The sequence below is a fragment of the Camponotus vicinus genome, unplaced genomic scaffold (assembly GCF_025532165.1).
Source record: "Camponotus vicinus isolate PSW18456_S1 unplaced genomic scaffold, iyCamVici1.0 SCAF_1, whole genome shotgun sequence".
Lineage (NCBI taxonomy): Eukaryota > Metazoa > Arthropoda > Insecta > Hymenoptera > Formicidae > Camponotus > Camponotus vicinus.
Genome location: NW_028141945.1, coordinates 36,543,841 through 36,558,491, shown reverse-complemented (window position 1 = coordinate 36,558,491; position 14,651 = coordinate 36,543,841). Strand labels below are relative to the sequence as shown.

Here is a 14,651-nt window from a genome sequence, read left to right as displayed (position 1 = left end):
TGCAAGACAGCTATTTATTATATATAGTATCGCTGATATAAATTGCCTCAAACACTCAACATGTATAATAATACACTAGAATAAATTTGTCAGAGCAAATGTCTAATTTAGATTGCAGTAGATGTCATAGAACACTCAATGAAATACGTTCAAGAGCAAAGAAAAGATCAAGACAATGAAGAAAGACAACATGCGGAAGTCAGACAAGCGAGACCGAATCATGTTAATTTTTCGATCAGTCGAGAATACGCAGTGTGAATGAGATGTCGTTACGTTTGCGCGTATATAAAACAGCATATAATTTCGTAAAAACAAGTTGTCGTAAATCGTATTCGGTTTTGCACAAAAAACATGTGATTTATCCCACAAGTTTAACTTTTAAGTTCACGTTAAACATTCAAAAATATTAAAAAGTTAAAGAAAGAAAAGAATATAGAGAAATTATTCTTTTTTCATGTGCAACTTTCGAAAAGATTGTGAAGTAAGATAAATAAGAATGCTTTATCTATCAACAAAATAATGCGATCATGTATCGAAAAAAAATTTTTAAGTGACAACAATTTTTTTTTGTTCAGCATATTATATAATTCTAATTAAAGAAAATCCAAATCCATTGAGAAAATTATCATAAATGATTAATGCTCTGATAATAATTGTTTATATAAAAAACATAATTATTTAATATGTATAAAAATCCAATATAACTCAATATTGTTCTTTTTATAATATTTATAAATTATTTAAAACATTTAAAGTTGTCTTTAACTTAAGAGTAAATTATTGAATTATGTTTAGAGATGAAGATATAAAATGGATGGACAAATATTACCTATAATTTATACATGTCTTTTATACATGTAATTCTATAGAAATTATGATCAATTAAAAAATATTTATAGAATTACAAAAAATGATTGGTGAATCACTTATCTTTCGGATTTTCATAAACAAGCTATGAAAGATCACAAGAGCGTTCAGGGTCGACTTTTTTATTCAAAACCAGTTTATGTCGCTGTAGGAAAACTCGTGCATAATCTCAGATCGAATTACTTTGAATTCTTTATTCGCTGTTAAAAATGATAAAATAAATATATCAATTCCTTTAGATAGTAAAAGTAGTCGTTTTGACGTCATTTTGATATAATTTGACGTCAAAACTTATACTTTTGCTATCTGAGTCATCCTTTAAATTCAAATTCTATTGAATTCTATTTAATTTTATACATATAATCTAATAATTTATAATAGTTTATAAAATTATCTTTTAATAAAGATTTATAAATATTTTATTTTTCTTTCTCTCTTTATATTTTTTTATGTTGGAATGCTCTTTTATTATAACTAAATTACAATAAAAGATTTTTCCTTATTACAATTATTTAAAAAATTATTTCAGTTAATAAGTAAATAAGTAATAAGTAAATAAATCGAAAAAATAATTTGATAAATAAGTGTAAGATTGTTCAAAATTACTCTCTCAGACTCGAAACGAAAGATCAGGATTGTTATTATCTTTGTTTTATATTTTTAAAAATGTCATATAGAATTAAAATTACAATACAAAAATAAATAATTTAAAAAAGTAATTAAAAATTCATTGTGATAAGAAAAGGATATAAATATAATTTAAAAAATTTACATATATTATATATATGTAAATTTTTTATTATATATAATTATTATATTAATATATATATATATATATAAACTAAAATTATTATATATTATATAAAAGTTATAGTAATTTGCTTGGAAATAGTAGAATTATCTCGATCTACTTTTTTTTATTATTATAGATTCTTTGAATATAACCTAACCCAGAATTTGAATATATATAAAATATATATATATATATATATATATATATGAAATACAACTTAAGTATAAAATACACAATATAAATATGAATAACAAATTCATTTTTTAAAACTAAAATATGTTATTAATACAAATCAATACATCTCCCAAATCAATATAAGATGTCGTCTGTCGTATATATTAATTATATAATATCTGCTATACGTTTCTTTTGTCAGATAACAATGTCCTTCGAACATCTCCACGGTATCCTCTAGTCGAATCTCTATTATTCTGACGCACAGTTATATTCCTCGCGCAGAACATGCTTCATTCCCCCACGTCGCTTAAACGAACGTAAAGCGAACGCGGTCGCGCTTCGATGAGAAACGTAGGAAACGGGTTTGACGAAGCCTAAAAGAAAACAATCGTCGACAAGACTCCTGAGATCATCCTTCCCACTTAAGTGTTGCTCGTGCACAAGAATCTCATCTTTTAAGGTGACCGTGTAATTTCGCAGAAGAATGGAGGCACGCGTTCGACCGTCAACATCGTACCTCCAATGAACCGAAAACATCGTCCAAGGGAACGAGCGGCCGGAAACGATGAAGCTGTCGACGATCATCAACAATAGCAGCGACAACAGTTCGTCAGCGAACGTTACCGGCCTCTCTGCCATTTTCCCTAATCCCTGCAACAACCTCACCGACTTCATCAGCAACAATGGTCTCGTTGGACAATCGGCCGAATACCTATCGTTCGAGAATGTTACGTGTCTGGAACACGCACCTAGACTGACCAGAGCGGTATATCTCCAAGTCATCGTGTTGGCGATTATGTCAGTTCTAAGCCTGATCTGCAATGTGGCAACAATATACTCGATCACGAAGAATCGTCGAAAACAGCGAGGCTGCTCGGCAATCTACACGCTCATCCTTCATCTGTCAGTGGCCGACCTTTTGGTCACCATCTTTTGCCTGGCCGGCGATGCAATCTGGAGTTATAACGTCGCGTGGTTATGGGGCAACGCTGCATGCAAGCTCTTCAAGTTCCTACAGATGTTCAGCCTATACTTGAGCACCTTCGTGCTCGTGTTGATCGGTGTCGATCGATTTGTCGCGGTACGATATCCGATGAAGGGTCTCAATACGTCTCAGAAGTGCTCGCGATTCGTTCTACTCGCTTGGGCGCTATCCTTTGTACTCGCCACTCCACAGGTAAGATGCATTACCTTACTTATGTCGACTCTATAAGACCGGTTTCAGCTCTCTATAAAATTGAACATTTAATTTTATCATAATAACATTCATTACATTACATATATAATGCATGTACAAATTTTAGAATGCTACATAATTACATAAATATTTTTTAGAGATATATAAACGTATTTTGTTATACAAATATATATTTTTACTTTTTTAAAAAATATATAGAAATTAGTATTAGTAATTAATTATATTAAAATACATAAATTTTTTAAAAAATATATAGAAATTAGTATTAGTAATTAATTATATTAAAATACATAAATTTTTTTATGTAGACGTAAACTTTTACTCGAGAATCTAACGGGAAAAAATTGCTGCGAAAAAGTAGTCGAATTTTATGTTAGATATTTTATAGACTTTTATTTTATATTTCTCAAAATGAGGGAAATATATCATCATTCTTCATTATATTCTGCATCATCGATTATCGCACGTTTTGAGAACATTGATCAAATGCATATTCGATTTTTTACCCTTGAGATTCATAAAATTATATATCATATAGTCAAATTATACTTTATTATCTCAAATTACACATAAAGTAAAAAAATAGTTCATACTTTAATTCGATAATGATTACATCATGGATTAGCATGGTATTTTAAAACTCATTAAGAGCGCTGTTGAAATCGCATGATCAATCATCGCAACGTTTTCTCTTGAATATGAACTTTTTATTCGATAGTAATTTACAAGAAAATTATACTGCTGTCTCGAACAAATAGTTCACTGGAATATTAAAATACATATCATAAATGTCACCAACGTGACAATTGATCGATTGAAGTTGAAAAATGGTCTATAAATCAAATTTGCGTGGATCCAGCTATATTTTTGTCGAAAAATTTATGAAAAAAATCTCCTCTATAATTTTAAAATTCATATTTTACGCAATCTTAACGCACGAGCAAACATAAATTTACATGAAATTAATAGTAATTTAGTTGAGCATTTAACTTGAGTTCTGATCATAAGAATGTTAAAGATTCCAAAGAGAAGCGGATAATTAGCAAATCAAAGATCACACAAACTTGAAGTAAACAAGTTTTTGTTTGGAAATTGTAACTCGTTTAAAAAATGAAGTATTACATGCTTGTTGATGTATTACTTTTCAAAAAGATTAATTGATTTGACAAGCTGCGATATATTTTAGGAACTGTACATAAGAATGTAATTAATGTCATAATATCTGCCTCAAATGAAATTTATAAAAATGTTTTATCTTGCGCTTTTACAAATATAAAGTTGTCTCTGCTAATTAAAAATAAGATCAATATAACTTTACAAAATAGTATGTTGCGTGATTTATTATAAAACGTTTGTGATAAATCAAAAATATTCGTGATTTTCTTATACACGGAGAGATATATCTCGCATTTTCTGTATTAATTCTAATTGTGTGTAATCCTATCTTGATCACCAATAAAAAATGTATTAGAATATGACAATTTTATTTTTTTACTATTAATAATTACATAATACTTTTCAATTACATATTACTTTTCAATGTCCAATATTATGATTGGTTACGATAAGTGCAACTTTTTTTTTAAATCAAGAACAATCTTTATTTCTTATCGGAAAATTTTTTAATTATAATTGCATTGAAAGCTGCACTACAGCTTTCTTATATGTACAAATATATGTATATAAAATATATAAATATATACATTATACATAAAATATACAAATACATTATATGTAAAATATGTACAAATACATTATATATAATGTAGTGGCATAATATATAAATAATGATTATAGATTTTCTAATAAATGATAATAAATTTGTTAGAAATAACGGAAAGAAAAAAGAAACAGAAACCAAAGTAAATTTCAATTGCGATATAAATAAAATTTGATAACAATAATCTCGTCTCTTTATCGAAATCGCGAAAACTTAAACTTGGACTATTCTTACGACAATTCTGATTTGCATCAAGTTTCCGGGAAAAAAGTGTAATGTATACATTTTGTAATACAATAAATATAAAAACAATATAATTTATATGCATACATTCCTTGACATGGGAAGATAAGATAATATAACAAATATTATGGAACATATATTCTGTCTCATGTGCATCGTATGCATTATTAGTATGCAAAACAGTCTTGTATATTCATATGATATCCCTCAGAATATGTATACAAAGTGTTCTAGGAAAAAGATTAATATTTGCGCGATATGATAATATCAGTAATTGAAAAACGCTACGAATATGTCCAACGTCGCATAAATTGAAAATTTATAGGGGATTTAAATGAATTTGTATAAATATATAATATAATTTAAATAATAATAACCAGTAATCAAGAAAAAATATAAAATAACGTGTACATTATTTTATCTATTAATATCTTAAGTCATAATCAAAAGACATTTTTAAGAGGTATTGAATATTTTAATAATTTTTTATCTTGAACTTAAACATGATTTGTGAAACACATTTATAAAAAATTTTTCGTTAAAATTTCATTAAATATTGATAATTTTTTCTAACTTTGATATATACAAGAAGAATGTATTTCCTATTTAATAATCACTATATGACGCAGCATTCGCAAATCTTGCTAATTGACATATTTAAATTTTAATATATGTACTCTTAACGCAATAATTTTAATTTTAATTTAAAATTCAGGTTTGCTTTTTTGACATATTTTTGACATTTTATATAATAAAAATATTGCGGCAAAAAACATATAATTACACAAATAATATTCATTATGTATAAAATTTTTTTCTTTAACATACATACTAAATATGAAAAGCTTTTATGAAAACGACTAAAAATGAAAAAATCAAAGCAAAATTTACTTCCCAAAATTAGTATTTGACTATTAAATATTAATTTTTAATTTTAATATTAAGTTTTAAGAAATTAAAATTGTATACAATAAAATTTGGAACCATCAGAAGACGCGATATTTCTAAGACACATTGACATGATTAATACAATAACTTCTCACAATCTCAGCATTCTACGGGAGGTATGTTTAAATAACTTTGTTCAATGACGTCAGCTGTGGCGGTCTCAATCGCAGTCCGGTCTGATCTAGTCAATTTGTCATCGTCCAAACTGTACTCTGTTCTATACTTGGTCTTTCTATTATGGGCGCCTTTATCGAAACCTCGACACCTGCATCGTCTCCTCCTGTTCTGCCGTCTCCTTCTGCAAGACCTTGGCCCACATCTTCGTGATCTTCGTCGTGCGCTTCTCCTCCTACATCTGCAGGTAGTCCTCCGAAATCGCACTCTACGATCCCTCGACCGTTGAATTCTCCGCTGACAGTACAAGTCCAGCAAACCGATCTCTTGAATAGCTACTTCTTGTCGCGCGATCTCATTATCAATCGGCAGACTATAATGATTACCGGTTTTCTTCAAGATACCGCAAGTAACGCCGCGTTTTAAAGCACTCTGCATCTGCGATAGTCCAAGTATCTCCATGAATATGTAACTGTTTCCTTAATTTAGCTCTTTATTTATTAGTGTTAGTTTTGAATTTTGCATGAATAATTTCTATAGAATTATAAGGAATTTCTGAAAAACTTGTAAATTACTTAATTTTGCAATTTAAATTGTTGTTCATCGTGGAAAGATAACAAAGAGATCAATTTTTATTATTCGTTTTCTATATCATATACTATCTGAAAAAACTTCTCTACTTATACATATAATATATACATATTACAAATTCTGATTATATATAAAAATAAATATTAAAATAAAAGAGAGGAAGGAGCTTTGCAAACAGTTTTGTTACTATGTTACTTATTATCGTTAATATACTGTGATCTATCTTTGGTCTATCAATAAATACAATCAAAAATTAAATATTTGTATTTATTTGATTGTATTTATTTAATCAAAAATTAAGTTAATACAATCAAATTACAAAATTACAAATTAAATTAAATGATTTAATTATTGATTTAAAAGAGGTTTATCAACTGAGATAATAATAAGTAATTATAAATATGTTGCACATCTAAACAGTGGACAAAATAAACGTGGGAAATATTTTGTAATTTTTAAAGTAATAAATTATTATAAAACCTATAATTAAATTAGCAATATTTCAATTTTTATGATAAATTTGCAAACGCTTATATTAGATTATGCTTATAAGAATAAAGAGAAATTGCAACAGATTTTAAAAGTCAACTCATCATCAACCGATATCGTAGCAAATAATAGTATATGTTTAAAAAAAACTTGTTAATTTTATATACTACAAAAAATATGATATCTTGTTTGTGAATAGCTGCAAAATAAATGAAAATTTTAGCATATAAAATACACAAGTATAAAAAATAAGCATAAGAAGATCTGTTATTTATATCTGTTAACTCATCTATTTTATTATAATAATTACGTGATTGAACAGAAATATACAACATATAGAAAAATATTCAGATGAATAATTGTAGATAGGTACATAATAGACATATATAATATAATTTATTTGCAAAAAATGCGTTTCTAGTTTTCAAAAATGAAAATTTAATATGATATATTATATTATTTTATTGAACGATTACACAATAAAAGAATGGAAAATATATAATGTTAACCTGACGTCGCGCTGTAGCAGACGGGATGTTATAAATGGATGATATATAGTGAAGAATTTCTTGCGACGTGCATCCCTTGAGTTCACAAAGGTTCTTAATTGTAGAAATCACTAAACCGAGAATCTTCGTGATCAGATGTACCATGATGATCGCGATGTGTGTTGAAAAATTCTAATACGAATCAATAAAATCTATCAGAAAACAGGAAGAGCTGTAGTTTAAGAAAATTATTTTTATCTTAAAATATTTTAGCAACCTTTTGCGAAGTGAATGATGCGTAGGAAAAAATAATTTTTCGATCATTTTCTCTAGAATTATCATAAACATTAGCACGTGACATAAAAAGAAACAAGATATTTTTATTCATTATACTCTTCAATTTTCGAAAAATCTAATTGGTATTATTACAATTACATGATCATTCATTATATTTTGTATCCTAGAATTTCAGTATAAATAATCGTGTCGACAACTCCATTAGCTTAATTCAATTCTTGGTGACTGATGTTTCTTTTATACAAAATATACAAAACTATCAAGAAAATAGACAGGATGTGACAAATGATAAATGTACATTTTAATATACATGTAAGAAAACAAGTAGTGACGGATAGACATTGTCAGACGCGAAGTAGACGTTTTGCAATCCGATCAAGTACTATCTGAAGTTCTCAAGGAGACCAATTGTATAGACAAACCCGAGACTCGATTTAACGAGGTGTCAGGTGCATCGACCGCAAACAGCGGATGCAGACTCTGAGATCAGTTCGTTCGCGAGGTCACCCGCTTCGGAGGAGGATAGAAATCGCGGAGCCATCGCTGAGTCAGAGAATAATGCTGTCGTCACGACGGGAGAAAGAGACGCGGTCTGGCAGAGATTGATAGTGAAACGTGTATATCTTGACAGGCCGAGACACGGGGAATAGCCTGCTTAATCAATGCACCTCTCTTGTTCCGAGAAATTCTTTTCAACGGAAAGAACTTCACTCTGCCTTCGGTAGCAGTAACCTTTACCCTTCGTCTCTCTCCCCCGTTATGTCCTGATCTTACCGAGGAGACACGATGAATTTAAGATGATTCCCTAGTGGCAGTCACATCTTCGAAAAGTTGATCGATGAATAAACGTCAGAAAATTTACAAATGAACGTTAAAAGTGATATTAGCTCTGTTCTGTTTACACGTATTCTTATGTAATTTTGTGCACTTTTAGAACATATATATATATATATATATATATATATATATATATATATATAAAAAATGAAAGACAGTGGTAAACATAGCTGAAACCGATAGACTTGTTCATCAATTGAAATAAAAACATTCGTTAAAAAATTTATCGCTGATACGCAAATAAAAATCTTAATAATAACTCTGTATTTATCGTTTCTAAGAAAATCGCGAGTTTTTTATAGAATATATTAAATGATATTAAAAACAATTTCTGGCTTAGAATGCATTTTTGCATCTGGATAACCTTCAGATTATTTAATCGTATTAAATTGCATCAACTGTATCGTCATGTAATTGTTACAAGGTTAAACTCGCATTTATTTCAATCTTCTGTTATAGTTAATATCGACGTCTCATGTTAATACGTTACGTTTAATTTATTTATTTCTCTTCGCTAACTATGTTTAAGTACTTCTATGATGAGTTCTGTAATCTCCCTAAATCCAGAATTATATATATGAGTGTGTGTATATGTATTTAATTAACTATATGTTAGATAGTTCATCTCATCGACGCAATGCGCATTTAACTCGTTATATCGACGTTTGTATCTTCATACATTGGCTTTATTAACAGGTCGCGATATTTCATGTTGCACAAGGACCATTTATCGAGGAATTTCCACAATGCGTAACCCATGGCTTTTACACCGAGCCCTGGCAGGAACAACTTTATGCTAGTTTCAGTCTGTTCTTCATGTTCCTCTTGCCACTGGTGATTTTAATTACCACATATGTATCTACAGTGATTACTATCTCCCGTAAGTATTTTACATTACATGCATTATAAAATTATATTATCGATGAGATTATTACTTATATTGTAACTTTTTGTTAATCATATTTATTTTGATAATTGAATCTGAAGCTAAATCTTTGAAAAAAAAAATCAACGAATTTAAATGGACAGGAAGATTTTATTTTTTTCCAGAACATTTTATGTTAAAATATATGCGTACGATATTCTTTGAATTTAATAAAGTCACAATAATGTGCAAAAATGATTGCAAAAAGATATTTGTATCAGTATTTATAATTGAACAAAGAGTATAACTTTACTCTTAAGTAAATAATATAAGAATTTTAAAGAGAGAAAGACATAAAGAAAGAGAGAAGGAGGGAGGGAGAGTCGAAAATGCTGATGTAAAGTTCAATTATAATTATGTAATACACTAAGTTAAGCTAACATTGTTTCAGGAAGTCAGAAAATGTTCAAAACAGAGCCTACAACAGGGACGTATATTAGAAATAGCGACCTAAATAGGAGAAGACTGATGCACCGGGCGAAAACAAAGTCATTACGTATTAGCGTCGTCATTGTAGCGGCATTTTTAATCTGGTGGACGCCGTACTACACGATGATGATAATCTTTCTATTTCTCGATCCCGATGAACACGTTAGTATAGATCTACTTTGTAATCAAAGGAAATTATATTATTTTATCTGTCGTCTCGAAAAATTACTATCGATATACTAACGAACAGACGATGCTTCCAGCTCAGCGAGGAGTTACAGAGCGGAATATTTTTCTTTGGCATGAGCAACAGCTTGGTAAATCCTTTGATATATGGTGCATTTCATCTTTGGCCGCAGAAACAACGGCAGGGCTCTTATCAAAGGTGAATAAAATTTACGAGACCATTTGATGTACCGCGTATCGCATTCCCTTTTTTCCGTTTTCACTCGTGCGTTTTGCTCCAACATATACTGGTACATTGCACGAGTATGGTGGACATATATGTATCACAGTGCAATAATAAAAATTTTTATTAAATGCCGAATTCGTTGGCAGGCAAAATCGAATACGAATGCTCTTGAAAAAAAGATGTACTGACTTTGATTATAGCGATAATCCAAATGAAAAACAAGCATTATTTTTTATACATCATATTTATAATATTATACACAGTATTTATCAAGATTAAATCTTAAACAAGACATTTTTGCGGGCATATCATATCTAAATTCATGTTTTAAATTAGAACATTTAATCTTGAAATATCCTATATCCTATATCAAATTATATATATTAATTATATATTAATTATATTAATAACATTCAAGAAAGATAATAATTTGATAAAATATTTGATTATAAATAATATCTCATTTATATTTTTTAATATTTTCTTTGCTTTCGGAGACGTGATAAAACGTCTCAATAATTGTAAAATATTTCTAATCATTATAATATTATTGCAAATTATAGATCCGACCTTACGATGCATCAATGGAATTCCAGAAACTCCACGCGAAACAAAAATAAGTCTTCTCTATTATCAAGACAATGGCAATAAAGTGCAGCAACATCAAATGTAATATTTTATCAGTACAGGATTAGCATTTTACATAAAACTAGCATAAGTTATCTGAAATCATATCAAGAGATGATAGCGTACATTGTAGAAAAAGTATGTTAAATTACATTCATTATTTATATAATTCTGTAATATTTTTTACAGTGTAAACTATACAAAGTAAAAAATTAAAAAAGCATTATTCTCATACTCTTCATATCAAGTATCATTTAGTTAAGGGGTTTTACAAAAAGAGAATTATTATATAGACTTTTATATAGAGATTTATATAGACAAAAGAGTCTTAAATATATATGGAACAAATAAGTTTATTTTATTTCAATAGAACAAACATATTACAAGAAAAATATGAATTTAGGTATATTAAAATAAAACCTGAAATATTGTGTGTGTGTGTGTGTGTGTGTGTGTGTGTGTGTGTGTGTGTGTGTGTGTGTGTGTGTGTGTGTGGAGAGAGAGAGGGAGGGAGGGAGGGAGGACCACAAAATTTATTTAAAAAATTAAAATAAAAAATTTATTTATATTTATATACATAAGCGTGTTGTTATATAATGCGCGCGCGCGCACGCACGCACGCGCGCGCACACACACACACACACACAATAGACAATTATATAAGCATTTTAAAGTGTAGATAAATTATTTATTAATTATTGATATATAATGAAGCTTATCGTTGTATTAATTATTTGATTCTGTGATTGAATCATTTTATTGCGTGTTTACAATTTGAATTATAGATCGTCAAATGATAAAGTATTAGACGAGATATATTTGTACTTTGTGAATATCTATTAAAGAAATAATTAATTGCTCGTAAAGATTCCAACAAAACAATAATTTAAAATATTTATTCCTATTGCATTTTAATTCTTACGTTAGTTGCAATTATAAATAAAAAATTGCGAAAAATACGTATTTCAATAAAAAGTCGTCATCACGGTATAATTTCAATTATTTATCAAAAATTAATTAACCGTTAATTGTAATATGATTATAGCGAATTATTTCCCCCGATAATCGTCGATTCCTGATAATAATTCGAAAAAGAAATTGATAATATGCAACGTCTTATATCATTATCTTATTTCTTTTTGTTGTCGTGTGAATGACAATACACTGTACATCTCTGTCATAATAATACCGCAAAGATAACATATCTACAATATATCTACAATACATTAAGACCTCATGTATTACAATTAATTTGGTGCTGCCACGAAATGTTTAGCATTTTATGTGTTGTTTTATAATATAAATTAACGCTGAATATTATCTTGTCTCTTATCTTTCAAATTAATAATGATAAATAAACTATTATTACAAATAAAAGCTAACTAAAGATAAAATTTCCTTTCTTTCAATCAAGAAACTATGTGTAAATTAATTTAGTATTATCATGTATGTATATATATATATATATATATATATATATATATATATATAAAATTTTACGTTTTACTAAATTTCCAACTTTTGAAAAAAAAATAATTTTATTTGACGTTAAAGAATCGAGAATGTTTTTTAAATTTTAATAAGTCATAATGAAATTTAATTACTACGAATTATTATACAATTTATTTTTAGTTTTATGGAAATCATATAAATTTTCCTCGAGATGTAATAATATATCAAATAATATGCCTGCAATATATTTAAAAATTTATTATTAACAATTTTTTTCATTAAAAAAAGAAATTTCTGTTAAAAACAAATTTATTGATATCAGCTGTTTCTCGCACACACATAATGCAATATATATATTTCAGCTATAAACTAACATTATCTTAAATTGTCAATTAGCAGAGATTTTAACTATAAGATAAAAAAGAGAGAAAGAAATTAAATTATTTAATCAGTTATTTATTACAGTAAAAATTTAATGTAAAAAACATTAAGTAAAAATTTAATGTAAAAAACTTGATTTCGCTATAATAATTTTTATACATTTTTATACATTTTATTATATTTACTACTCTATATACGTGCAATCTCTACTTCAACTGCGATGGTGGTGTAATGGTGAGCATAGTTGCCTTCCAAGCAGTTGATCCGGGTTCGATTCCCGGCCATCGCAGGTTTTTTTATTTTTTTAAAATAAAAAAACCTGCGATGGCCTTTTTTTTATTTTTTTAAAATATGATCATAGGAATGACAATGAGGCATAATAAGTGACTTTCAACGCGTGAAACTTTCATTTACGACATATAATAATATGCGTAATTATTTTTCAAGTACTTGATTCAGATTTCATTTTTGATCGTCGGCAAACTTACCTATGAGAGATAAATATTACCAAAGGTAGCTAATCTTAAGAGTTTGAAAATTCACTGTACGCTAATATTCTCTCAGAAAATATAATGGCCAAAGAAAAAAGTAATAAGCATAATTGATAACAACAGAAATGTAGTTATTCGAGAAAGAAAATTATTATATATATGTTAAAATAATAATTTAATATAAACATGAAAAATAAAACAATATATAATACAAGTAAATATTATTTAAATATAAATAATAATATAAATATATCATTTCAATATCATTATTTATTCATTTATCAAATGCTCTATCCTTCCTTTTCTGAAATGTAAAATTAAAAATTATATTGTCTCTGACTTTTTTTGGAAGCTTTAGAATAAAACGATTTACATAATCTATACACATTTTTATATAATATTATATTTAGAAATATAATATTAGAAATATAATTAATATAATTAAATTTAGAAATATAATTTAGAAATATAATATTTAGAAATATAATACATTATACTACATAGTATATATAAAAACAAAATATTTATAATATTATGTGTAGAAATAAAAATAATGGATATATATATATAATATATTTAACAGAATTTTGTTCATTCTTTTATAATTTATATTTCCCGTTACTTATATCAAAATATACAAGACATATTACTATTAAAGAGGTATTTTCACATCTGCGATGGTGGTGTAATGGTCAGCATAGTTGCCTTCCAAGCAGTTGATCCGGGTTCGATTCCCGGCCATCGCAGGATTTATTTTGGTCATATGTTTGTTGTCAATTTCTTTTTTTTATCATTCATTATATTGTAATTGCTGAAAGAATTAAATTTTTTTATTGTAATGTATATAAATAAAATACATATCACATGTTATATAAGTAAAAAATACACTTTACAATACACAAAAAAAAATTCCGATACCGGGAATCGAACCCGAGCCTCCTGGGTGAGAGCCAGGTATCCTAGCCACTAGACCATATCGGATATGTTTCTACTTAGTATTGTAACTTGTAATGACAAATAACACGTGTATATATGTACATATAATTTGGAATTTAAAAAGTCTGTCTTTTTATTTTTCAAGCAAAATTTTAAAAAGTATCATATACAAGCGATTTTCAATACACAAATAAAAATCAAATATTGAAATAATCATGCAATAATCATTTGTGATT

General features: G+C 27.6%; 2 protein-coding genes and 3 non-coding genes across 10 annotated transcripts; 3 read left to right on the top strand and 2 right to left on the bottom strand.

Annotated features, from left to right (window-relative positions):
• Nucleotides 1-207: 207 nt before the first annotated feature.
• Nucleotides 208-11,649, top strand: Crzr (corazonin receptor). 3 transcript variants are annotated; one of them, XM_083087696.1, is made up of 6 exons: nt 208-481; nt 2,318-3,014; nt 9,459-9,642; nt 10,079-10,278; nt 10,380-10,501; nt 11,092-11,649. In XM_083087696.1, the coding sequence occupies exons 2-6, from the start codon at nt 2,403-2,405 to the stop codon at nt 11,177-11,179; spliced, it is 1,206 nt and encodes a 401-aa protein (XP_082943822.1). In that variant the 5' UTR covers nt 208-481; nt 2,318-2,402; the 3' UTR covers nt 11,180-11,649. The 3 variants fall into 3 exon arrangements, with proteins under 3 accessions (XP_082943822.1, XP_082943826.1, XP_082943816.1); XM_083087700.1 differs by lacking the exon at nt 208-481 and having other exon boundaries at nt 2,076-3,014; nt 10,367-10,501; XM_083087690.1 differs by lacking the exon at nt 208-481 and having other exon boundaries at nt 2,082-3,014.
• LOC145964695 (uncharacterized) lies at nt 5,589-8,812 on the bottom strand. 4 transcript variants are annotated; one of them, XM_083087725.1, is made up of 4 exons: nt 8,594-8,805; nt 8,348-8,517; nt 7,650-7,820; nt 5,598-6,498 (listed from the first exon to the last, which is right to left on the bottom strand). In XM_083087725.1, exons 3-4 carry the CDS (start codon nt 7,791-7,793, stop codon nt 6,046-6,048), a joined length of 597 nt encoding a protein of 198 aa, XP_082943851.1. In that variant the 5' UTR covers nt 7,794-7,820; nt 8,348-8,517; nt 8,594-8,805; the 3' UTR covers nt 5,598-6,045. The 4 variants fall into 4 exon arrangements, with proteins under 4 accessions (XP_082943860.1, XP_082943851.1, XP_082943833.1 ...); XM_083087734.1 differs by having other exon boundaries at nt 5,589-6,492; nt 8,348-8,812; XM_083087707.1 differs by having other exon boundaries at nt 8,348-8,805.
• A 1,556-nt stretch (nt 11,650-13,205) lies between the features above and the next one.
• Trnag-ucc (transfer RNA glycine (anticodon UCC)) lies at nt 13,206-13,277 on the top strand. Its single transcript has one exon. It is a non-coding gene; the product is annotated as a tRNA-Gly (tRNA).
• An 876-nt stretch (nt 13,278-14,153) lies between these two features.
• Trnag-ucc (transfer RNA glycine (anticodon UCC)) lies at nt 14,154-14,225 on the top strand. Its single transcript has one exon. It is a non-coding gene; the product is annotated as a tRNA-Gly (tRNA).
• Nucleotides 14,226-14,388: 163 nt separating this feature from the next.
• Trnae-cuc (transfer RNA glutamic acid (anticodon CUC)) lies at nt 14,389-14,460 on the bottom strand. Its single transcript has one exon. It is a non-coding gene; the product is annotated as a tRNA-Glu (tRNA).
• Between the last annotated feature and the right edge of the window lie 191 nt (nt 14,461-14,651).